This window comes from Acipenser ruthenus, chromosome 7 (assembly GCF_902713425.1).
Source record: "Acipenser ruthenus chromosome 7, fAciRut3.2 maternal haplotype, whole genome shotgun sequence".
In the NCBI taxonomy this organism is placed as follows: Eukaryota; Metazoa; Chordata; class Actinopteri; order Acipenseriformes; family Acipenseridae; genus Acipenser; species Acipenser ruthenus.
This window is the reverse complement of record NC_081195.1, coordinates 43,804,279-43,831,128: the sequence shown is the minus strand read 5'-3', so window position 1 is coordinate 43,831,128 and position 26,850 is coordinate 43,804,279. Positions and strand designations below refer to the sequence as shown.

The 26,850-nt window shown below is 35.5% G+C and overlaps 1 protein-coding gene across 5 annotated transcripts in view; it reads left to right on the top strand.

The window, feature by feature from the left end:
• The first annotated feature begins 409 nt into the window (after positions 1 to 409).
• LOC117414949 (bile acid receptor-like) overlaps positions 410 to 26,850 on the top strand; it is a 30,661-nt gene continuing 4,220 nt past the window's right edge. For 2 of the 5 annotated variants that reach the window (XR_009329160.1, XM_059027027.1), the window contains exons 1-10: positions 410 to 533; positions 1,436 to 1,516; positions 1,654 to 1,756; positions 2,737 to 2,872; positions 4,848 to 5,213; positions 13,167 to 13,307; positions 19,563 to 19,696; positions 19,919 to 20,014; positions 20,361 to 20,460; positions 21,205 to 21,351. Coding sequence is in view for 4 of the 5 variants with exons in the window: in XM_059027027.1 (XP_058883010.1) it covers positions 2,776 to 2,872; positions 4,848 to 5,213; positions 13,167 to 13,307; positions 19,563 to 19,696; positions 19,919 to 20,014; positions 20,361 to 20,460; positions 21,205 to 21,351 (1,081 nt within the window). In the remaining variant the exon portion in view is untranslated. Of the gene's footprint in view, positions 534 to 1,435; positions 1,517 to 1,653; positions 1,757 to 2,736; positions 2,873 to 4,135; positions 4,227 to 4,847; positions 5,214 to 13,166; positions 13,308 to 19,562; positions 19,697 to 19,918; positions 20,015 to 20,360; positions 20,461 to 21,204; positions 21,352 to 26,850 lie in introns of those variants that run through there. The other 3 variants (XM_059027028.1, XM_059027030.1, XM_059027029.1) reach the window with 3 other exon arrangements.

Here is a 26,850-nt window from a genome sequence, read left to right as displayed (position 1 = left end):
CTTATCATTTTAACACAAAAGTTCTCCCCAGCTAACTTTTAAGACAGTAGCTGTTCAGGTTGCTAGGATACAATCTGCCTGGCATCACTTGCAGCAATGTCATCAGGGATAAATTACCTCAATGGCTTATCAGTTTTAAACATTTTTATTTTTTATTTTTAGACACCATTAAAACATTACATTCTGTGTTTACACAAAAAGCTTATACAATTATTTATAGTAACCACTTATTAGTAAGGTATTTACAGTATGACTGCCAATGATTATAGTTTATCATTCCAAATTTACAGAGCTTATTATTATGTGAAGGGGCTGCCTCTTTTTATGTACTGTTTAATAAATAACCAATGCCCCCCCCCCCCTCTTTCTTTGACCCTGGACTTACATGACAGCTACTGCTGAGCCTGGGACAAGTAACCACCAACAATCACTGATAATATTTTGTAAAAACGGATGATTCAAGCATAGCTGGGAAAGAAGAGCTCTTTGGATACTCCAATGCAGTAGCTGTGTATCATATTTTATAAACTTGGGTAGGTTCTTCAGTCATTTTTGTTGTTGGGTACTTATAGCCGTAAATTAGGTATCACACATATTCTATGTATGTCTTATGCTCATGTATGAGTTTCAATGATTCATTTTAAAGGTATCTTTTCAGGTCTCAATGGTAATAACAAGTTTTGTATATCAGAGTTTGATTTGTGTTTATAATACATTAGATTGAACAAATCTTATTGTAGTTTTATGTGCAATCACTTTTAGGTTTTGCTATTCTGACATCATGATGAATTCACATCCATCATCATTACCTTGAACAATTAAAAAATTATCATATTACAAGAATAAGCCTGGGAAAATATAAGCTATATAATATAAGCACACACCTTACTTAAACAGTTGTAGCAACACATGGGGACATGTAACACAATAAAATAAAAAGGTCCTTATGTACCCTTTAATTAAACTATTTCTGGAAAGGAGAAAATTGAAGGAGAAAATTCCACATTGTTACAAAATAAGAAGCAAAAAACACGAGAGTGCTTAGGAGATATTGAACTTATGAACTTGTTCAATCTTTCTTTCCCTTTATTAATTACTAGTTTTATCTCATCCAATATCATCTAATTAAGGGACCTATGTGGTCTTGAGAGCTTGTCATTTATTAAAACTGTAATTTGTTTTTAATATTGCCTGGTTAGTATTAAGGTTGACCATTGGTTGACTAAGTTTCCTTTAGTACTTCCACACAATAATATTTCACATCTCATTTACTAGAGGATCCCAAGGGGCAGAAGCTATACCGTGACCATTGACAACACATGCAGCACATTACATGTAAACAATCCTATATTACATGTAAACAATCCTCTATTACATGCCTTACTGCGACAGAGTGTGTAATCCCTTTCTGGTTTTATATTTACTGTATTTACAGGAGCAAGGAGCAGAGAGATGAATGAAAGAAACTGGTGCCCAGTATGGTATACTAAACTAAGTGATTGATCATTTGACGTGGGTGAGTGCATTCAGAAAATTCATGACCGCCTTGAACCTTAAGATCATTTGAATCAACTTTCTTCAATTCAATTTAAGTTAATTTAATAGCTTAAAGATTTATACATGTTTATGAGTTACTTCACTTTTTTTTTGCAGGTTGTTCACGATACAGTTATTGAACTACAGCAGATGAAGGGATTCGTTTAGCACATGTCCCACGTGGTCCCATACAACCAACCAAAGACTTTATTTGGTAAAGGTAATGATGCTTTTTTTTAGGCAGAGTTGTTATAGTAGGTTATATAAGTGTCTGTACTTGTTTCACTACATCATTATTGATACAGAGACAATTAACTATGTCTCCTTATTAATTATCAGCTTTTTGTGGGGAATTGTCTGCAGTGGGTTAATGGGAATTAGTTAACAGTTAGGGCTGGCTAAAACTGAAAGATTTTGATGGTTTTTAAGTCAAAATGTGTATTTGTGGAAGCGGTGGAGCTACAAATCAAAGCCATAAAAACATATTCAAGGCACTTTGATCTGTGTTTTAAAGTTATTTGACAGTCCTAATGTGTATTTTTATGACTGAGTGGGTGGGGCTAAAACTATATACGAATAATAAGCCCTTTTCACATATAATGTGCTTGTTATGACCTCCTGTTTAAACGTGTTATTCGGCACACCCCTATTATCAGTGCTTGTTTTCTGTGGTTGGTTTGGACAGGGGTTGATTGGGGTAAGAAACAAGGGGTCCTATTTGCAAAGAGTTACTTAAAGAAAGATTTGTTTTTTTTGAAAGCTTGATTTTATGCACAATATATTGATTGATGTATTGATTACTGGATGTTTTCAAGGCAAGTTCTCCAAGTTTAGGCATATTTTATTAGTCATCTTATTTGCACAGTACATGTCTCATCAACAGTGTAATTTTATCCCCAATCATAAATTGTCCAGCCTAGGCTGATTAAATTCTACTACTTCGTGTTTTCCATTATAGGTTTGAATACAGTGGAAAGCAGCCCTACCTTTCCAATATATTGCATTGCATTCCACAATGTAAACATTCTGCTGTTATTTCTAATACAGTACATATTTTTTTAACAGATACAGGCATGCTGGGATATAATACCAAAATATATATTTTTAATTACCATAAAACACTTTATTTGCCCCATTTGTTGGGCTGACATTTGCATGCAACCATATGCAAATAAGAATGCATCTATTTATGTCTTCCAGGGCTTTTCTTCTTTCTTTTGACCTTTTAACGAGATCTGAATGAATGAGTGGATGGGGTCAGATATAAATGTGTTGGGGCAGCTCCAGATGCCTGTCAGTGATGGCTTTTCTTTGTCTGAAAACTCCCAGTTCTTTGGTAAGCGACTATTTACATTTTCGGTGGCTACACATCTGTTAAAAAATAGGAGGTTGTAGTCATCCTTGTACTTTACTCTTATCTGAATATGATTTTAAAAAACCTTACATGGATTTTATAAAAGCTCTCTTACAGAACAGTACATCAAGGTTTCTTATAAACATTGAGGCATGTTGAATTTTTCTCAATTATTCTGAAGAACAATTTGGAACTTTTTAATAAATTCGAGTGAAATATACAAATTTTTTGTGAGCTTGTTTGGGTGAAGAAACATACAAGTATTTGCTCTCCGAAGCAACAGATAATTTTCTCAAAGGACCCACCCAAAGACAATCTGACTGGCACTCTCAATCCAGGTCTCAGTCAGGCAGAATCCTTGCTAAATCCTGAACCCTAAAGCTAAAATGCCTGTGAAACTTAATCTCTGATCAAATGTTTTTTTGTTTTGTTTTTTATCGGCAGTTTACCAAAATATCATTTACCAAAATAAATGCTCCATCATGAATTAATAACAGTCGGTTTCATTTTTCATAGAGTGGTGTCTTGGAGTTTGTATTGGTAATTACTGCGCCCCAGTGTAGAGCTGCAAGATACTGACAGATACTGTAACAAGGTTAATCGTGCTGCAAGCAGCTTACCTAAGTTATAAATGGTGATGTGTTTAAAGGGTATATAAGGACCTTTTTATTTTATTGTGTTACATGTTCCCATGTGTTGCTACAACTGTTTATGTAAGGTGTGTGTATTGTTCTATTTTATTTATTTTACATTTTGACCACTTTTTTTAAACTTTTAAATTGCATTTCCTGCCTCAAGATGGCTTCACATGTACCCACTTGGACCCCTGAGAACTACATTTCCCATCATCCTCCTGCTCACATATGTAACTGAGATGGATTTACCAGTGAGCAGGAGGATGATAGGAAATGTAGTTCTGAGAGAAGCACAATTATTGTGAGACATTGGTTGAAGACATTTGGTTAGTTGATTGGTGGGTATATATTCATTAGAGTTGTTATCAATATTTACAATTCACACATACCTACAGTATGACCATGATACGTATATTATCAGAAATGCAGTAACTTAGGTGTTAAAGTTAATAAGTAATCCTGGCAACCTTTGAGCTCCCAGCACACCTGAGGAGGTACTAAAGACTGGTGGTTGGGTAATACATTAGTATATGTTTATGATGTTACAGTGGCTACAATGAATGCTGGTTTTAGACTGTTCTTGATTGAGAGAGGTACAGGGGGAGAAATAGTAAGGTCTTGAGGTACCCAAGCCGGACACATTCATCACATTCATTAGCTTCTGTCTGTCATGGAAATGGTCCGAGTGAAGCCTGCGGGAGGTAGGTAGCTTAATTAAGACTTAGATCAGTATTGACAAGTCAGCTTCATTTCCCGGTGGTGCTTTTGCCTTTGAAAATAAAGGACAGTTGCTTTACAAGAAATAGCATTTAAGAAAGGATTTTTTTTTCAATAATACATTAATAATAATTTAATGTAGTGTGGACATGTGGTAAGAAATAAGGGAAGCTAGTGTTGTTTTTGGTTTATTATTAACTAAGCAAAAAATGTTTCTAAAAGATAATACTGTTTGTGATTTTTTTGTTGAATTTTATAACCGCATACCAATTTAAATGAATGCGTGTTTTCTTTTGCTGATTGCTGCTGATCTGATTCATACAGTATAAAAAATGTCTAATCTATAGATTTTTTTGGCCTTACAACATTGACAATTTGACTATAAAATATTGACAAATATATCCTCCACCAAATATTTAAAAGGATTACTATATTAATCTTACACAAGGGGATTTTCACAATGGCTCTTTTGTGTAATTAGATACAAGAATTTGAATTCTGCATTATTTATTTGTAAAAAAAACAAAAAAACAAACAACAACTCAAAATGTTCCTGGCCTGTATCATTTCTTTATTTAATCATACATTTTCTTTCATGATCCTAGATTTGCTGACAGAACAAAACAGTCCTCTGATGCATGATCCAGATGTGCTGTCCTTCCCCAACTATCCCAGCATGCACTTCTCTCCCGTACAGCCACCCACAGCCTCACCACCTTACTACTCCAACCACAGCTACTACCCGCAGTACCCTGAAGAGTGGTACTCCACATCTGGAGTTTATGAACTGAGGAAACTGCCCTTTGAGAACAGATGTGAAAAGGGGATAGAAGAACGGATTACACGTGTGTGCAAGAGGTCAAGAGAGGGACTTCATGCAGGGCAGATAAACGGGGATGAAATCTGTGTAGTTTGTGGGGACAAGGCCTCTGGATACCATTACAATGCACTTACTTGTGAGGGATGCAAAGGTAGGATAAATTATATTTCTTTGCTTTTCAAAACATGAGAAATGTTGCTTGGATGAATTAAAATGATTTTACATCTTTATCATTCTTTGTTTTATTAGATCTAAACTTGACACTTTAAATGTTTTGTTTCTCAAGGCCTACTCAACACTTTCCTTTTTTGAACCAAGAAAAACATAGAAACCTTAAGCACCCTAAAGTGGAGTGTGTGCTTGTTATTGTGATGCTAGTGACCTAGACAAACTATAACCAGTTAACTTTGCTTGCTTACCCAACCTCTGATATACATATTTCTATAGAGAAGTAAATCCAAAGCTACAACTATGCAACAAGTAAATGGTTTAACAAGCAGTCTTGTTACTGAGTAATTGGAAAGTTTTTTGATCAGTATATTTTTTTCAAATGATGACTCAGACAGTTTTGATGTATAACTAAAGCTTGATTTATGAGTATTAGGTCTATGGTGTCTGCAGAACTTTACCTTGAACGATTTTGATGAGTGCAGATGTTGCATGCTGTCTGGAGTTAAAAAGTAATAATAACTCAATATTAGAGTAACTGAACCCAGAAGGACTAAGAATGAATCGCCGTAAATTAATAAGGGATTTACTTAATAAAAAAAGCAACTAAAATGACATCTGAAGCTAATAAACAATCAGAAATAGTGATGCTATTTTGCTTAAATAAATTGTCAGTTTTTTTGTGGTTATTTAGACATTGATCCAGTACAACAAAGGGGTCAGAATTCAAATGAGGGAAAAGTATTTTTTGAAATACAGAATAAAGAAAAAAACTTTTATGTAAATTGTGATATGACCAGATTTGCTTTTGTGCGATTTACCTAAATTTTGTAAACTTTGATCAGTGAATCTCCCCCCCCCCCAATATATACATATATGAGTGATGGAAATTCTCGCCTGTGAGTGGTTAAAACGTCATCATAGGAGCAGAAATAGATTTAACTATTACCCTAACATCCTTTTCACCACCGTGAAATTGTCTTCATGTGTCATGTGATTGGTTCACATCACTTTCAGTCCCGCCCCTTTTCAAAGAAGTGCCTTTCATTTTCACTCCTCACAACAAGAGAAAATGGTGAAATGTGAAAAAACTGCTCATTGGCGATTCTGTGACTTAACAAAAAACTTTGCTAACTATGCATTATTTATTTATTTACTTATGCTGTATCAGCTATATTTAAACAAAATATATAAAGTTGTATTTACTATCCAACCTTGCTTACTTATTTTCTTGACAGATACATATATTAAATATCTAATGCAGACTCAGCCATAGTGGAAAATTAAATGCACCTTGGGAAGACTATTATTACCTCAAGGGTACAATGCTCTCAGCCTGCAGCTTCAGGCATTATAGCCCCTGTCGGTAACAATAGTCTTCCCTTGTGTCAATAATTTTCCACTATAGCCCTTCTCTCCAGTTCATATTTACTAATATATATATATATATATATATATATATATATATATATATATATATATATATATATATATATATATATATAATCAAATAATGCCCATAAATAAACAGATACATTTTTTAATCAAGTGACAACCCTTATATATATAAGAAGATAAAATCAGTAGATTAATCTGTGCACATTTTTAATAAAGGTACGATTGTATAACGGCTATCCTGCATAGTAATACTTAAATCAATAGAATCTAAAAAAAAATATGTCCAATGGGAATTTGTTTTTTTAAAACCATTTTTATTATTACTTTAGTAAATGTAACCTTTCCGTCCTGTTAGCCTAATAAAAAAACATTTAGGGGCCTGATAACTCAGTCACACAAGCACCAAGGACCAGAGCAGCAAAATCTAGGGTAACCACTAAACAGCAAAATTATTAGCAATGCACAAACACAGGGAAAAAAAACAAAAACAAACAAAAAAAAACACTCCAAGGTTTATAACTAAATCAAGTTTATTATGTTATGTGGGATAAATGCGCCACACTGGATATTAAACCTTCCAGTTCCAAATTCATATGTACATTCGTAGCACACTATCAGCAATCCTTGTACAACAATTATAATTTTTACACAAACCCTTTTTATACGAGTTTAAAACAACAGTGCTTCCCTATAAACAGCAGCACGCATTTCTCTGTCTACCCGAATGAGTGCTGCATTGTTTTGTTAAAATAGCAAATGATTGATTTGGTTGTACAATATGTGCCTCTAAAAACACCATCTCTCACTGTGAACCAGTGCACTAAGTCCTTACTGCAAAATAACACATAGGAGCCATTTAAAAGGGTAATGTTTTCTTTACAACATTTCAAAAAATGATCATTTATTGTATGAATACCCTGATGATCCAAATTGCCCCATCAAGTCATGGGAGAAATATACAATGAAATGTATACAAAGAATTTGCCAGCTTTCAATCTTTATCCACAAACCAGACTATATCCAACCAAGGTGAGCAATAAAAATATCTGGCATACTTGCAGCTATCAGGAAAAAAATGTAATCAATAACATAATGCCAGAAATGTGTTTTAGAAATGTTGTTTTGTACACTCATTTTATAGAGAAGGTCATAGGCATGGAGAACTATATTTTGTAGAACGGAATGAGGGACAGCTTGCTCAATAAATAAATTGGCATCACAAATAGTCAAGAGATTTTAATAAGCAAGATACAGGTGCTGTGGTAACTGGGTGGGTGATATTGTTCGGTGTTTTACCTGATGGGGTTGTAACTATCAAGACTGGTCTAACAGTGAATGTTGTACCATCTTTGAAAGTCAAGTAATTAGTGAAGCAACTCTAGAAATGAGTAAACTCTGTGATTGGCCATTAACTTTTGGTGTTTTTCTTTAAGATTATTGAATAGCCTTGTGTGGTTCTGATGTCATTCAATACTGGATATACCCATACAAGTATTTGCAAACCATAAAAAATCACAGTAATAGAATGTTAGACCTTTTATAGGAGAAGTTAAAACAACATTTTAATGCTAGTAAACTGCACAGACATTTAGACATGAAACTTATATCAATTTATATTTTTAAAAAGCGAATGAGGCACCCAAGCATTTATTTTTTCAATATATATTTTTTATAGTACTTTAACTATTGTTTGGTTTTAAAATAAGGTAAAAGTATAATACGGTAATCTAAAAGTAAAATGGATTGCAAAAATGTAACGAGTTGGAAAGTTTTAAAATCCAGGTAAACTATAGCTATAGCTATCTTCCAGACCAACAGTGGTGCCTCTGAGGACTTGTTGCCTCAGTCTCACATCACAATGTCATGGTATGCCAGAGACCCTAACGGAATGTAAAGGTAGAGCCTGAGAACTGAACCCTGGTCACCCGGTTCAGAGACCTCAATCAGCTACCAAAGAGTTAATTACACACTTCCTTCACTTTAAGAAAGCTCGTCCCAAAGCTTAGACATGCACTTTCATGTACCACTGACTGAGCTGTGTCCCTGATAATCTGATCACCCCCTGCAGCACATTTAGTAAGGGTAAACAGTATTATTAATCCCTTTTCAGGATATCAAGAAAACACAGCTTAAATTAATCAGATTTATTTGTATCAATAAGCATCTTATTTAAATCCAGTGTTGATGACTGGTTATCATCATAGCTTTTCAAAGCTCCTGACGTGCTGTTTTGTTCTGGCAGTGTGAATGTGATGAATAGGATGCTTTGGCTGCAAATGCTCATTTCACTGTCTGTAGAGATCTGTCTTCTTGAATGCATTGCCAGAGTAACAATAGTAAAAATAATCACACAATGATACTTGATACTTTTCTGTTTGTTTTACCTACAAACTGTTTGAGAGAAACAAGCACTTTATTAAAAAGCAGGTCTAACATATACAAGAAACAGTTTTAAACAAGGTCATTATTCAAAAGGTTGGGGTTGTTACACATGGAAACATATATACTTTCATAGAAACTGCTAATTGTTTAACTGTTTCAGTTGAAACAGATTGATCATTATCTGTATTCAGTGTTTGATCTTTTATTGTGTGTGTTAACTGATGACTTATTTATAAAGGAAAAGACGTGATTAAATTATAGATGTCAGTAACCCAGGGGGTCTGCCATTACTTCAGAGTGTTTAACCTGCCTCTAGGTTTGCATTTAAAGCTGTAACAAGAACAATCAGCTTTCCTTCTCATATTTCTTCTGAGTAATAACCTAAGAAATTGAGTTCCCCGCACTGTAAATGTTTAATGCCTTTCATTCTGTGGATAAGCATGTGGAAGAATGTTTAATTAAAAGTCCTGCAGCCCTGTACAATACAATTTGAATTTATGGAGCACCTCTAATGAAGATGGATCCCTTCACACAGCAAGACAACTGCCATTACCGTACAACACCAATTCATTTATATAGTGTCCTTCATGAACATGCATTACCATACAACACTGTGACGTCAGATTGGGTCATAATATCATTCTGTTTATGAAATTAACAGAATTATAATATACAGAGGGGGGTCCTAAGCCATTCTCTGTGTCTACTTGGTTGCTTGTCACAAACTCCCCCACTGACAAAGAATTATTTTAAAACGAGTCATAAACTAAATACTGGACAAGTTCACCAGCGCTGAATAAATCCTGTGGCGCCGGCGGTGTGTTTCAAAAGGTAAAACCAGACGGTTTTGAATGCCTTGACACTACTGAGAGAGAACAGGACACCTCATAAATCCAGCCAACGGGGCGAAACAGCGGACCAATTGAGAACACTGGAACATCTTGGAACGAGAACAACCAATGGGAAACACCCCATGTGGACTCAGGCACAGCCCAAAATAAACGGGCAAAGCCCGCAACTTTCAAACAGGACTCCTGACACGAAACCCAAGGCTCTTGTCACACAAACAAGTCTCTGAACTTTGACAATCTGAAGACCCAGCCTGCGACTGGCTTGAACAGAGATACTGTAGTGTTTGCCTTAGTGTGGCAGTCCACAGCATAAGATGTCTAAAATCCTAAAAGTACTTGTAATCAAACCTTTTACTTAGCCCCGACTGATCACCGGAGAAAGAGTTGGATAAACGTTTGAAGTTGACAGATATTTAAATATATTCAATCTATTGAGCTAGCAGTGCCAGAGTTTGCGGTGGAATATCCCAGTCATAACCGGACGAAGAGTGCACATATTGGTGGATGAATTACTGTTTCAGTGGAATACCTAAATAGTTCATGACTCTTGTTTTTGCAAAGACATTTCTTTAGTCCCCGGGTAAGGAGACACAAAAGCAAAGAAGACAAACCCCGGAACCTGGACCTTCTCTGCCAACCGGAAAGCCTTCGAGCGCCTGTTTTGTTGAAGACACGGATCAGCTGAAGGAGGAGCGAAAGACTGTTAAGTATTCAATATGTCGTTTTTATTCTCTTATGAACACGAGAATAAGCAGACCTATTTGAGGTAGAATGTAAGAAAAGTATTATTGCTTTCAATTCATGCTTTGAATTGAATTAATGAACATGATTTCCATTACATGAAAGTAGAACTTCATGCTGATTTAAACTCGGCTCTCGCCAAGATAAGCACCAACTAAAGCCCGCCGCACACAGCCCGACTCAAGCCGTCCCGACTCATCTCATCTCAACTGGCCGTACAGAGTTTGGATGAATCGTATAAGTGTGCGTGCCCTTAAAACCAAGATTATGCAGATTTCAGATTTGAAGATTGAACATGTTGAATCTTTTTCAGACGCAGTTTCGTTCAGATGTGATCAGTCTGTCTGTGTGCAGCGGTTGCCGACTAAGACTGACTGAGACCGATTAGTCATAAGGGTGTCAACCAATGGTGAAGCAGGTTTAAGTGACGTAGCTTGTCATGTAACTTGTCACAAGATGGCGGAATATTGACAGCTTTAGTTCCACAGGTAAAACTACATTAGTCTTGAATTGCTCTGAGTGTCCTGAATTCAAAAATATCAGATATGTGCACATTTGAATAGGTTTTTTTAGGCGTTTACTAATCAAAGGTAAATTATCAATTTACCTTTTTATTATCAATCTACTGGCAGCCTATATTTTCTTACTGCGCTAAAACAGAAGTAACCGGTGTGTCGATCTCCAATAGGTCACAAATCACACGCTGAGAAAAAAACCCGCCAAAGTCAAATAAAAAAATCAACAGGTTGGATTTCATTTACCACAGGCTAAAGTGTAGTAGACAAGCTATACAAAAAGTCAAACGTTTGCACGGTGTAAATGGTCAATTAATTAATAGGCTAAGCGCTTTGGTTGCCTCACAGCGCTGTCTCCGCCGTCTAATCAGCATACGATGCCATGCATAATATGAGGGTCGCTATGTTGGGCTAAGTTAATACAAAAATGTATACAGGGCAGTATTAATTAAATTAATATCTAGCCGTGGTCAGTAATTCAGTCTTAGCAGTGTGCGACACCCAGTCGGGAAAAACTCATTTGTGACGTCAAACCAAAACTGAGCACAGCTGATCGCAGAATCTGTGCATACTCAGATGAGATGAGTTGGGATGGCTTGAGTCGGGCTGTGTGCAGCGGGCTTAAGAGGTAGCTTTACAGTAAACTAATGTGATCCATCTGTGTCTCCATCCATTTGCGTTTCCTTCCATATGATGATGTAGATAGAATGCGGTTGTAACCTTTAAGGGAATCTCCCATAGATTGCTTTGGATCGCTAATCAACTATCGGGAGTGAGGTGTCGTTGTTAATAGTTTATTTTTCTGTACTGTTTAGTTAATTCTTCTGTTCTGTATTACTTTAGTTTAGTTGTTGCACTTTTATTATTTCTCTTATTTAGTTTTATTTTTAATAAAAATGTTCCTTTATATTCACTAGAAGCGTTGTTCAGTCTGATTATTTCAGTGTTGGTGGGTCCTACATGATTTTGAATTCAAATATGGTATTATATGATTACAACTTAAACTAGTCCAAATACAAATATACCTTGCACATTACAACACCAATTCATTTATATTGTGTCCTTCATCAACATGTATTACCGTACAACACCAATTCATGACATTAACGATAAAGAAAGTAAACAAGTAAGCATTTCAAAAAGAGGATGAAAATGAAATGAAAAGGGGACACCTCTTGCTGATTGATATGTGTAGAATATGACACTGTGAGGTAGATGTTCTAAGATGGTCCAGTCGCAGCGCAAACATACTGCAATTTGCCTTTCTGTTGCAACCATTTGCAAAGTATACATTTTGTCATATGTACTAAGAAAAAATATGTTAATAAAGAAAGCTGCAATATACTAATTTCGACTCTAGCATTGCGAGAGTCGAAAGTGGGGCCCCCACCTTCACCCCCAAATAAAAAATGTGTTTCTATCAAAAAGCTTTTCATAATCATACAGTAGCCCCCAGTGTTTGTCTGACATAAGGAGGTGTCCGGTTTAAAAAATACAATAAAATCGCACACATATACATTTATAGTGCTCAATGTATTTTAAATGTATAAATCATTGCGCTGAAATAACACTAATGTGTTTTGGGTAGGCTACACACACTATACAGAACAGTAGTAAAATCAAATGAATACCTAGCATACTTTTTTTTTTTACTTTAGCCTGCAGGCTACCGGTAACACAAAATAAATCATGCTGCTGCATTGTACACATTGGTGTACAATGCAAACAAATTATTATTTTAAATTGAAACTAAATTATTATTATTATTATTATTATTATTATTATTATTATTATTATTATTATTATTATTATCTTTATTATGCAAAAGTAAATTTTACCAATGAGGAAACTTTCTTATATCCATATCAGGTTTCTTTAATACAATTTGAAAATAAATTAGCACTGTGTACAGTTATTCACATTCTGCAGCTGTCAGTAACACAGTGCCTTTATATATTAAAAGGGCTAAATCAGCTGATAATGGCATATGTGTGCTGATAAAGGTTTTATTTTATTTTTTTGATTAATTCATCAGTGTCTCTGCCGCAGGTTTCTTCAGAAGGAGTATCACAAAAAATGCGATGTACAAATGTAAGAATGGCGGGAACTGTGAGATGGACATGTACATGAGGAGGAAGTGCCAGGAGTGTCGACTCAGGAAGTGCAAGGAGATGGGAATGCTCTCAGAATGTAAGTACAGCAGAACTGACTTGCAGCAGAACTGCAGCAGTTATGAAAAGAAATTGCAACTAATGACTATTAAGGGCTTGGTCTTCACCTTGCTGGATAAGTATGGGAAAGTCATTAACATAATTAAGAAGGTACGGTAGGGACAGGTTCAGAGATCAATTGCTAAGACAAAATGATATATTCAAATGAAATCTTCTTACCATTTTTTCCTGTTAGGACTTATTATTATTACCTGTTTATTTAGCAGACACCTTTATCCAAGGCGACTTACAGAGACCTGCAGAGTCATTTACAAGAACATTTCACCTGAAAGATGGAGCACAAGGAGGTTAAGTGACTGTGGCAAAGTGGTTAACTGTGTATAGGTGCAGGAATGCAGCAGTGATCAATGAACAGGCAGACAATGATAATCCAGGTGCAATGATATTTTATGTTGTAATTCAATTGGTCTGATGACCCAAATACAGTAAATAATAACAATGTTAACAGCCAATACAGGGGTGTGTATTGCTCTGTTTTAATCCGTGGGTTGGTCCCGAAATAATAGTCCCGATCTTAAACACAGATATGTAACACAAAACAGAAACACAAGTCCACAGTACGTACTAAAGTGCTTGTGGTGTAAATACAGTTATTCGTTAAACAAAGTGCAGTGATGTCCGGGTAAGTGCTGGCCTTTGGCAACAGCTCTGGATCGCGTGCAGCCATCTAATAATAACAACAAACAGTATATTCTTTAGACACAACAATAAACAAACAAAACACTCACAATGATAATTCACGTCTTTCTTTCCGGTTCAGCTTAACCATAACAAGGAACAGATCACTTCACTACTCCCCCTTTTGTACTGTCAATCATGACCCCTTGGTTAACTAGTGCAACCACTCCTCCAATCCGTGGCTACCACGTCGTTCCCCTTCCGGGTCGATGATTTAGTGTATCGTAGCTCTGCCCCCTTTCTAGATGACCGACTTCCTTCTAACCCTGAGAATGAATTGTCTGACCCTCCAGTCCAGGGCACTCTGTTCCCTTTACACAGCACCCTCACAGGTCAGGAGAGAGATTTATCACCAAGAATCATTCTGTCTCTGTCACAGTGACTTACACAGGTCACACAGTGAGTGAGCCAGGATTTGAACTGTGGACCTCCTGGTTACAAGCTATTTTCTTTAATCACTGGACCATAGTTTTTGCTACAGTTCATCTGTACAGCAGGCTTGACTGGATCTCACATGGCTGTTAATTCATTGCTGATGGTGGTTTGGTAGCTTGTGATAGCTGCTGTTTTATACTGTATGAGAGATACAGGTTCTTCACTATTCAGCACCGTTAGATCAATTGAATAGACCTCAAGTTGTAACATTACTCTTTCAATTTAAATGCCATTGTTTTAGCCGCTCTCATTGTTGGAGTAATGAAAGTGTTTAATGCTAGTTCTTTTCTATTTATAGTACTGTAAGTAAGAAGCTTGGGACCCCCCCCAAAAAAAAAAAAGATAAAAACCAATGCATAGCAGCCAACAGGAAATTAACCTTTCACAGTATCTGTTCCCTTCTCTTGTATATCCTGATTAGAAGATAAGAGATGTAATTAACTCTGGTCTGCTGGAATGAAAAAGAAAAAGTGAAATCTGCAAACAAAATAATTTACATAGGCGGAACATCAACATTCTAGGCCGCCTGTATCAAACAACTGATCTTAACAAGTTACATGATTATATATATATATATATATATATATATATATATATATATATATATATATATATAGGTTGAATCCTAAATAACATAAGTAAGTTGTTATTATTATTATTCGTAGTTTAGAGTACATGTAGCCTATACAGTTACCAGACTGACATTCACCCTAAGTAATGCTTTGTAGTTGGTTTCAGGCTGACAAAACTGTAATAGATATAGGGGTATTTATTATTCGTAAGAAAATAGTATTAACCAGGCAAATCATTGTTCAAAAGCATGAGCGGTTAGTTACAAAACTGCCTCTGCGAGGTCTCTGCTCCGTCTCTCTCTTTGGCAGCTTGGCATCACCTCAGGTCCTCCTCCGTAGCTCACTTGATCAAATCCTTGAACGTAAAGTTTCGCTGAAAAGCACTTTTTTAAAACCAAGACTACAGCAGCAACGACAGCAATCTCCGTAACTTCCAAGGAGTTGTGGGCTCTCTAAACGTTAAGTGTGAATTAGGCTACCTTTCGTAATTTTTGTTTATCTTGCTCTGTTTGTTTATCTTAATCTGCATTGGTTGCGGGTGTATTAGGCGTTATTTTGAAGCTGGAATTTATTATTTTAGTAATTTAGTATTTTCATGACATCTTTTTGTTTTTGATTAAGTGAACAATTTAAGTTGGGCTGCATTTTTAAGCAGTGTATGCTTAAAATAAGAATTTAACAAACGTTGTTGTAGTTGACATTGCATAGGCAAATTTTTTTTCTACTGTACATTATAAGTCGAAGTTATAATACGCAATGTTTGACAGCAAGTGGCTATAAAAGTTAATGTCACAATATATATTTTTCCTACATAAGTGTTTTACTAGTACAAAACGTAAAGTGTTATTTTTGTGTGACTATGTTGTAAAACAAATGTAAAAATTGCTGACAAGCACACAATATAATACTACGTTATTCTTTGTATTCATTTTCTGAAGTAAATGCAACAAGTAAACAATACCTGTTTGTTTTCGTCATAAATAAAACACGCAAACAATATCTGTTAATTGTTTAACATCTATAATTATAAAACAGTTTAAATATAGGCCCTATGTCTTGTTCTAGTAGTTTCTATCGCCGGTAACGGCCAAGAAAATCTTATCGGTGCACCTCTAATATATCAATCTATCGATATACAGTATATATATATATATATACACACACACAGAACAGAGGGCTCGACACTAACGGTTGCCTGGGGCAACCAAAATTCAGCCTCGGGCAACTTGAAAATGGAGCCAGACAGAATTAGTTGCCCGATCCACAATTTTGTTCATTATCAGAGCAGAACCTGTCTAAATATAAAAACAGAACTTAAACTGACTTCTACGGTTCCTGTCTCGCTCCCCACGTGGACGATCTGATAATCTGATTCGATTAGACATGGATGATGTTGATGAAAACATAACATTCTCACTGTTATTTGTATAAACTGTCTGGTTCGCCCCAGTATAACCGCGTATGTAAAAAAAAAAGAGTCAGAAGAGGCTTTTTCATTTTGGATTCAGCCCTCGCCATCATCAGTCTCTGCTGTGCCACAGGCTGCCGGTAAAGGGAATGCAGCGATTTCATAGGAGAAGAAACGGCAATGCAAATTCCAGGTTAAGTGGAAAGAGGAGTTTCCATGGCTTGGGTACAATGAGGACGATAACAAAATGTTCTGCAACATGTGTCAAAGCTATCCCACATTGGCAGAGACTGGAGGTCCTTTCTTGATCGGAACCGAACATTTTAGAAAACAAAATGCCTAAAAACACCATGCCTCCAAACATCATTCAATACTCTGAGATTGTTAATTTTCAAGTGAACAACGGACTTGATGAAAGTGATGTTGTATATCACAATGAAATGTTCAATGTTTGTTGGCCTGGATAAGGGTGTCTACTTGGTAAATAAATAATACATTTTAAGAAAATAGCAATGTTTATTTATTTATTTATTTCGGGCAACCTAAATTTCACTCCGGGCAACTTGGATTTTTTGGGGGAAAAAAGGTAGTGTTGAGCCCTGATTATATATGTATAAAACTAAACAAAACAAAATCAGGATTGTTTTTCAATTTCTCTCAAAGTAGGGGTGCCTTGTCCAAGGAAAATATATCAAATAAATACCTTCCAGCGGTAAAACCATGGAAAGGAACAAAAACTCCCATCAACAAACTCCAGATCCACAGCAGATGTTAATAAAACAAACTTTATTCTTCATATATATATGATAGCTTCATATATATATATGATAGCTGATAGCATCTTATCAGAAGCGTTAGCCTGGGTAGATAACAACATTGTCAACTGGGATAACAGTCTAATAATGTCCCATGCTGCTGAGGGACCAAAATATGAATTTAACAGCATTATTATAAGATTATAACTAATATATATTTAAAAATCTGACAGCATCACATACATAAAAAACAGCTTGTCATCCCAACCACGATAACAATACTAAGTATTTAGGATAATAATAAAAACATTAAAAAAAATAAAACTTTTGCAAGGTTGTGCAGTGTCATTGTTCTAGAGTGAAATTCAAATGGTGCTTTATTTTTTAAGTGTTTCACTTGGAGCCCCAAGCTGTCCTTTTCAGCATTCAGAAATGACCAATGAGAGCTGGATAAAGCTAGGATGAAGCTGTACAAAAGGCAGATCAATATTCTACTCTTGGCATGGGCCAGATGAGATGAGCCACAATAAGTGTTGCTATTTGAAGCTGCCAGGCAATGGAAACACCAAGGGCCTTGATTGAGCTGCTCATGTTTCTCATAAATTGTACATCAGAATATTTATAAATATTGTAGGTGGCAGGCATATTGTAGGCCTGCACTTCAAACACTTGACGGGTTTCAAACAAGGCGTGCAGTCTGGGGTTATTTTTGGACCTGGCCTAATCGTATAATTCAGGGAGGGTGGTCTGTAAGGCTTACTTTACGAGATAAATAGCATGGATGGCCTTGATAGAACATAATAGCTAAAAGGTGTCATTTGTTTTTATCACTGCTGTACATGTTTGTACATTTCTTTCAGGTAATGTATCAACATAAAAACAAAAATCGTTTTTACAGTAAAAACAAATATTTTCAAAGCTGTGTTAAAATAAAAAGCATTCTCAATTTTTTATTTATTTATTTATTTATTTTTTATTTTATTTTACTTTGCTGATAAATACTCCCCTAAACTGATAAACACTCCCTTAAACACTGAAATAAATTGACCTTTTCTGACAGTTTGTTTTTCTGCCAGGATCTTAGATGGAGTTCAAGCCTTCACAAGCAGGCCAAATAGCTCAGGCCGTTGAGGCAGTTGCAAATGGATCTTGTCTTTTTTCAGGAATCATTACACTGTCAGCAAAGTGTTTGACTGCATTACAGTACATGGTTTTCTTAGAAGACAGCATGGATAAATATTAACAGCCTTGAGGTCTTTTCACACTGAGCGCGTCGCGTCAAAGCGTCCAGCGTATTTTGACGCCGTCAAGTTGCTTTCACACCAAAGGCGTTCAAATAATTAGAACACAAGAAATGGCAAACCTGTGATGCACAAGAAGTCGAGATGTATTATTATTAAATAATATACTTAATTACTACTCGTTCATGTATATGATGGAACACTGTCCCTTAAAATAAAAACCTAAACAGCCATAGTTAAATTAAAACAAATAAATAAAAGAGCACAGCGCAAATAAGAAAAATAATAATAATAATAATAATAATAATATAATTACCCTACTGCTGACTGTTTACGTTTCTCTACCTTTTAATTTCCATTTGCAGCCTGTATTTCCATGGTTTTATATTTCTTACTGCCTGCCCACTCATGATTTTTGCTCCTTTTTTCCCCCGAGAAAACTGGTCCCGCAAGCTCTTCCATCGGTTTTTAACTATATCTGAGTCACAAGACGTGCAAAATAAGTAAAACAAGCAACAGTATAGTACTTTACTCGGGGTTTATTATAGCACTTTAACCAGAACAGGTTGTGTTAATGAAATACAGTAGGGGCTACATGTTGATGTTTTTTGTCATGTCGACGAGGAGGGCGAGAGCGGGAGTGATTGGTTAGAGAGACAAATTTACGGCGGCGCGCTCAGAAAAATAGGACAAGGTCTATTTATTACGCCATCAGTTTTACGTGATGTGTCCAGTGTGAATGCCTCCGTAGGATGTATAGTATTCTAAAAAAATTAAGTTTACACTGGACTTTGACGCTTTGACACAACACGCTCAGTGTGAAAAGACCTTAAATTTCATTTAGCTACTGGGTGAACTATACTATAACTGTATTATAAAATAGTTAATAAAATGATTTTCAATCAAATTCTCAATCCCTGATATGCATAATGGTTGACATTTATTTTGCTCACAGCAAATAACAAAACTAGTGATCAGTTTGTGTAAATCAGCTTTGTCGGACTTGTATAAGAACTATCTCAATAGTCTATAATGTGGTATCTGGCTTTTGTGGGTATTCTTTAAACCCTGAGTTTCAGCTTCTTGATTTGATTTGCACTAAAAGCAAGTTATTGTCATTTGCAGGTTTGTTAACAGAGATACAGTGCAAGTCAAAGAGACTAAGAAAAAATACCAAGCTGTCATCTGATGAGTGCATCAGGGAAGAGACTGATGGTGCTGATGCCAAGCAGGTCACATCCACAACAAAACCTTCAAAGGTAATGGTTATTCAGAGGACAGAAATCAGCTGTTTAGTTTTCACAAAAGCCATAGTGCTGTCATAGTTAAGAAACCTTCCTGTATCAATAAACATGTTATTCAAATTTTAGTGGCAGGCTTCAATTTGTGGTTCTATTTGACTCTTCCTGTTATGTTGTGTGTGACATGCTTTTCAATGCAGTGTCACTCGCTGTAATGCTTTATTTCTTTCAATCGAGGAGAAGGTTGAACTCACCCAGGAACAGTTAAGCCTCCTCAATTACATCCTTGATGCCTACAACAAGTATCGCATTCCGCTAGACATGACCAAGAGCCTTGTAAGTTCCAAAACAACTACCTTGTCAGGTATGGGTGTAACGAAACGTATTGCAATATGCAGGAGATTATGTATTCATACACTTATTATTCATTCAAGAGTCATACGGTCTTGTATCACAATGCAAACGATACAGACCTACATACCTCTAAGATTCGATACATCCTGTAAAGAAAGTGAAATTAAAGATTAGTATAATTAATGTCCATGCCAAGTACTGAACATTGGATTTGTAGATAAAATGTGATATTAAGTGAACGTATGGTTTCATTGGGGTTAAAAAAAACGAACTCCCTCCTCCCAAGTTTTATCAACCTTTTAAAATAATTTGTCAATTTAATTTTCAGCTTCAAGAGCAATTCACTGCTGATGAAAACTTTATTTTACTCACTGAAATGGCTACAAGTCATGTGCAAGTACTGGTGGAATTTACAAAAAGGCTTCCAGGTATTTCATAGCATCTTTACAATAAGTCAAATAAAACTATTTCTGGACTGAAATGTATATATTGGATGTTATAAGAGTTTAGTTATATTGTTTTTTTTTTCATTCTTATTTTGCCCTGTACATTTTTACAAACTTATTTTTCTAACATGTAGTACCACAGTTCCTCCTGTTGGCTGACATTTTCTGTGCAGCACTATATTGGAAATTCATTTCACAACCTGCCTTGCCCTTATACCCTGGATTATCACCCTCAAAATCAATAGAAGTCAAGAGCACCAAACCCTCTAATGAAATGAAAAAGCAATTACATTTTACATCAATCCATTATGAGTTACTGTGGGTCAAAACAATTCAAGAGAAGGCTGAAAAAAACATATGCTTCTTCTGTTCGTAACTGTATAGCGGTTTTAAAGGGACCAGTATCAGACCTAGATAGCACTAACTTAAATATTATTACCTTTCATTGAATACATATTGTAGCACTATATAACTAGTAGTATGTCAAGTTTCATAATGATATTGATCTTTTGTATCTTTTATCTATGTACTATTATTGTTTTTTTTTATGATTCAGTGCAATTCTGCAAGTTATTGCGGGGCACATTTTAAAAGTGTTTACTCCAATATTTTATTAACTTCTATTTTTTTTAAAGGAAAATTACAATTTAAGGTTTAAAATGATAATTGAGAGTGCTCAAGAGACCTTACATTATATTACTTTGTGTTTCTTGTAATGTTTCGTAGGATTCCAGTCTCTGGACCACGAGGACCAGATTGCTTTGCTAAAGGGCTCCGCAGTAGAAGCAATGTTCCTTCGATCTGCACAGATACTTACCAGGAAGCTGCCGCATGGGCACAGTGAGGTGCTGGAGGACAGGATTCGGAAGAGTGGTATGTTAAACATTAATAACATGTATAAATACTCAGGAATCAATGAAGGTTAAATACTTTAAATCTATTACATAAACATAAGGATGGCACCGTTATAATAATACTAATAATATTACAAATAAAAAAATGTCTGCCATTAAATATATGCAGGAAGTAACTACTCGGTGTGTCAGTTACATTAGGATCCATACTAGGGATGAGACCATACCTAAATTGTTGAACAATGGTATCTTCTGAGGCACCTCCTTCTGTATAAACAACATATATAGCTAGTTTTTTTTTTTTTTTGAGATTTTAAATTTTAAATTAAATGTTTTTAATTTTGGTTATAAAAAAGGGATAATTGCATTGCATTTTAAACCAAACTACTATAGACAATGATAAGCTTAGACAATAAAGGAAACTATCACTAGCTAATGGGGAACCCCCTGACTAGGTATACATATATCATTCCTGGTAGAGGTAATGGTGGGGTTAACACATAGATCGACTCAAGGAGATACAGCTGGTGCATAAGAATCATTACAACTCGACAGCAAGCTCTAAGGCATATTTAGCTTGGTTTTGTGTATTTGCTTCTGGGATGCTGTATTTGATCACTTCCATTAGTTAGAGAATGTGTTATTGCTCTACACCCAGTACTCACATTTAACAGATGAAGTGAAAAATAATTACTTTGCTTAAAATGTTATGTTGCTTTACAAACATGTAAATTAAATATATCACTCTCCGGTATATAAATAATTAATTCTTATTTGACACCTTTATTCCCATTAGAAGCAGGACTGCAATAGTGTGAAAACAACCAAAATATATTTCAAAATGAATGAAATCTTTAGCTACCAGGAACAACTATGAATAAAAGAACATGAAAAAGGCAAGCAAGTGTGATATGTTTCCTAATGTTAAATGAACGCTTTGCACTGGAGAGGCAATATAGTTCTCAGAAACATATCAGCTCTTCTTTCAGTATGCTGGCTAATAAAGTTTTAGAATATGAGCTAATATTGTTCCCTCTTGAAGAAGCTAGCACAAGTTTGCCTTCAAAGCCCATGCTGCAAAATGCATACAACTGCATTGATTGTTTTGAGTACAAAAGATGTGTTTAATCCTGCTGTTTTTTTTAAGAGCATGCAAATGATAAATAACTCACCTATTTCCCATATAATATGGAACTGTAATAATAGTCCACCCTAGTTGACACTTTAGACGGCCTGCTGTCATTTTTGGGTTTGTGATTAACAATTTCAGGCAGCAATTTCTTTCTTTGGTGTTTTTGAATGCTCATTGACGCAGTGCTGTACATATACTGTGATGGTATACAGGTGTGAAGGAACAGCAACAATGATGATGATTCTTCTTTTTTTTACTGACCAATAGCACACTTTACAGGAACATCTTAATGTTAAAAACTAATTCTCAGAGGCTTGTTTTCAGAATTGTGAACCAGTGTGCAACAATTTATTGAAATGTACTCTAGTTTACTGTAGCGTTCTGGAATCACTCCCAGTTGACTAAGCCCCACGTTTCAACGAGAATTCAGATGAGTCCTACCTTGTATCAGGGTCTGTGGACTCCTTATAATGAGGTAGCACTGTTGCTCCATATATATTCATAAAAACCTGCATTACACTGTGTTGCATAATTTACACAATATCAAATGCTGAGCATATAAGGAAAACAAAAAAAAAACTCATATGCACTCGTTATTTATGGAGCACTTTGTTGAGGTTTATACACTTATACACCCCTTGTTGCTAGGGAGAGAGAACAAGCCCAGAAAATTAAATTACTCATTACCATCCAACTTAGCTTATGACGGGGGCATGAATTATACATCCAGCGGGTAAACTAAAGACACTGGGAAATATGAATATTTAAGAGGAACAGTCTTTGTTTTCACAGAACATCGTGTCAATTACAGATCCCCTCAATAGAGGTCCTATCAAGTGATCTTTTCGGGTAGAGTTTCATTCTTTTCGGAGACAAGGTTGGGTTTCAAGAAAAGATTGGTATGAGTGAAAAGGGGAGCCCCTGACACCAGCTGCAGCTGCTTCAGTGCATATAAAAATAAAGGCTTTCATTTCTGAGACTCATGAATGACTGAAATGAATACATGGAAAAACACACATTGCAAATACGTTAGCTGAATGAATATGTCAGGCTTTACCTCAGTTATACCATTTTTACACTAGGGTTCAAAATAATAACAAGAGCGCACCTGGGCTAGATTCACCTTTTCTAGGAAAACCGGAGCGTGATTTCTCCTAGCTCTCAAATGAACTAGGTTTAATCCAGAATTAATACTTTGGGAGAAAAAAAAAAAAAGACAAACTGATCCTGAAGTTGTGAGTTTGAAGGCAAGTACAACGCAATAGAGCTACTGTTAACCAGATAGTGCACCTGCTTGTTTCTTTCTTCTTCCTGTGTGGTTCATGTTGTTTGGTTTTTAGAGTATGTACAAATTCAAAGATCACTTGCACAATAAATGCAGTAGATAGTATTAGTAAACTATAAGAAGAGCAGGGTGAGTTTTTTCGTTTGCCTTATGTTTGTACTTGAACAATATTAAAACGTAAAAGTAATTTCTATAGAAAAAGTGTGACATGTGAGAGTCAGGCATTAATAGTCACTTATAATGTTATCTTTTCTCGAAGAAAAAATGTTCTAGAGAGATCATTGTTTTAATCATGACATCAATGGCACTATTATCACACTGCCTCTATTGTTGGCTTGTGACATTTTTCAGCTGTGAGAGACCAAGTGCTGCCAAAGGTTGAAGCCTCTTCATCTGTCAGGCTTTCCACTTGAGGCCTCCTCGTGTATTATTTATGGATTATCCTCCGATTGTCATGAATTTAAAAAACACTTGCTATAAAGGAAACGGTGCCTATCTGCCGACGACCTTTCCCAATGTGTCTTTATTCTCATGCTGATGCACTGACTGAAATGGTCTTTTAAGATAGCCTGTTTACTATTTCTATAGGAGGAAGCAGCCTGATTGAGTGGCTCTGTTTACACCCACATAGTTCTTTACATGAGAAAGCTCTGTTCCAAATATACCAGACAGAAACAAAGGCTTTCCAAACGGGAAGCCTTTTATATGTTCATTAGTAATGAAGCCTAATTAGGACTTGGATGGAAGGAACACAGATCTATACACATTCTTGTGATTGAAGAGTAGATTGATAGAACCTGTCTAATGGATAGCTGCAGAAGAAACTCTTAGGCAGACGGTTGCTTGCAGACAGATTAAAATATACAAGCAAGAGGTGAAGCATCTGCAAATGTCAGAATTCATTGTATAATCGTCTAGGATTTGATCATTTGGTTACAAGTGAAAACACATTGCATGGTTATGTTGTCTATAAATCCAAACACAACTATTGTGAATCTATAGCTCTGGCCAAAAGTTTTGCATCACCCTATAGAATTAACTCATGTTGTTTTATAAAGTCAAATGAAGCCTTCTGAGTAATGTTATGTTAACATATTGAATTACGTACCGCTTTGTAGTTTTGCATATACTAACATTGAAAAACGAACATTGAAAAACGTGACATTTCGAAATCTAAAATGAAATACTGTACTATTATGACTTCCGGTAGACTTGTGCGATATCATTTTGTATTTTCTTTCATTATATGACGTTAAATAAAAGATTGAAATTATGTTCATATATACACACTGTATTTATTTATTTATTTATTTATTTATTTATTTATATTTTTTAATTGTCTCATTCCTAAAATTCTAGACAGTGCTAACTTTTGGCCATAGCAAGCTTAAATGTATCCACCATTTTTCATTACATTCTACAGTAGATTTAACTCCATTGTAAAGCCCACCTCAGTGTCTCCACACACACATGCTGTTAGCATGTGAAATGCTAACTGTAACTGTAGACAGTTAAGGTTTTCTAAGTCCTCTCTTAATTCAGTAAACAACCCCATCTAATGGCACCATCAGGGAGAAGCATTTCATTTCTGAAACATACAGTAACAGTCTATTAAAATGTCATACTTCTATTAAATTGTCAAGAAAATCATTGCCATCAGCCAATTGGTGTTCATTAAAAATAGATTGCATATAGTTTATCATCCATACACTATAACACTAATAATAATTTTAAACAAATGATTTAAATGCACTACATGGCTGAATAATCTAAGGTTGCCTCAGTAGCTCAATGTGCAGAATTGCTGTTGGTTTATATTTGTGCTGCTTAAGAGATGCAATAAATTGCAAATCATGTGTTGTATTGAGGGGTTGCAGTCATGTGACCCCAGCAAACTACGCCGCTATACTGGCGGTCAAAACGACTATGGCAGCTAATGCAAAAACGGTATCTTCCGCAGCAAAATGTAATGTATTGGAAACCACAGAGCACACTTCTCACCTCCAGTCACAGGAATTAGAAATATATAATTATACGTGTCAGATACTTAGAATTTGTGATACAGGTAGATTAATGCAGTAACACGCTTAATTGTATAACCGATTTTTCACAAATATTTATATGAAATCACGGAATCATCCGTTTATAACATATTTAAATGCACAACAACGAAAACTGCATTCATCTACATGCAATTTTAGGCTACGTGAAAACTGAACAGAAATCGTTATCGACATACCTTACATAATGCTGTGCTCATTTTTGCACAGCATAGTCCTTTAGTGCAGTTCTTGTAACATGTTAGTTTTCTTCAAAGGAAAAAATATACTATAATGATGTTGTAGCACCATCAGTGAAAACGTGATTTATATCACATCTGAGCGGCTACATTTCTCACCCTTGGTTGCGGTTTGTGGTGTAGACACTACACTGTAAAAGTAATCATGTAAAAAGTCACAATCTGCTCTAAGTGCCATTCTTTTGTAAACAGTATTTGTTATAAAGAGTGCTTGAATTGTAAACTTTAACATGGGGAAGTGCGTATATATAATACATTTTGTGACCCCCTCCCCTGCACTGACATTTTTGTCAGGACGTTTCCCCTTCTGTCATCCCTCAAAAATCTGTCTCGTTCCGTTGTCATGTGAAATAGTGCCTGCTGTGCATGCAAAATGGAGAGCGGACGCTATTTCATATCTAAGCCACATGAAATACTGCTTGTGAAATACCGTCCAGTGGAATCTTTATTCAGTGGAATGAAGATTGTTTTATACATTCTGACACATCTCACAGTATTATCATCTGTTTTATTTGTATGTAAGAAAAAAAATTATTAAAACAAAATACCCATACAAAATAATCTCGTCTGAATGAAAACCAGATTTGTAGCCGAAAGTGTTTCCTTTCTTGATTATATTTAGAAAAACACACATTATTTCACCTAATCTTTTAATTAAAAAATGATATACGATTTAAAAAAGAACCCCTAGGCATAATTAAAATGTATTCGTAAAACACTATTCCAGGATAACTTGAAAAAGGAAGACAATTAATATCCTAACCAAACCGACAACTTGTTGCTTCCCTGGCTCAGCTAAATA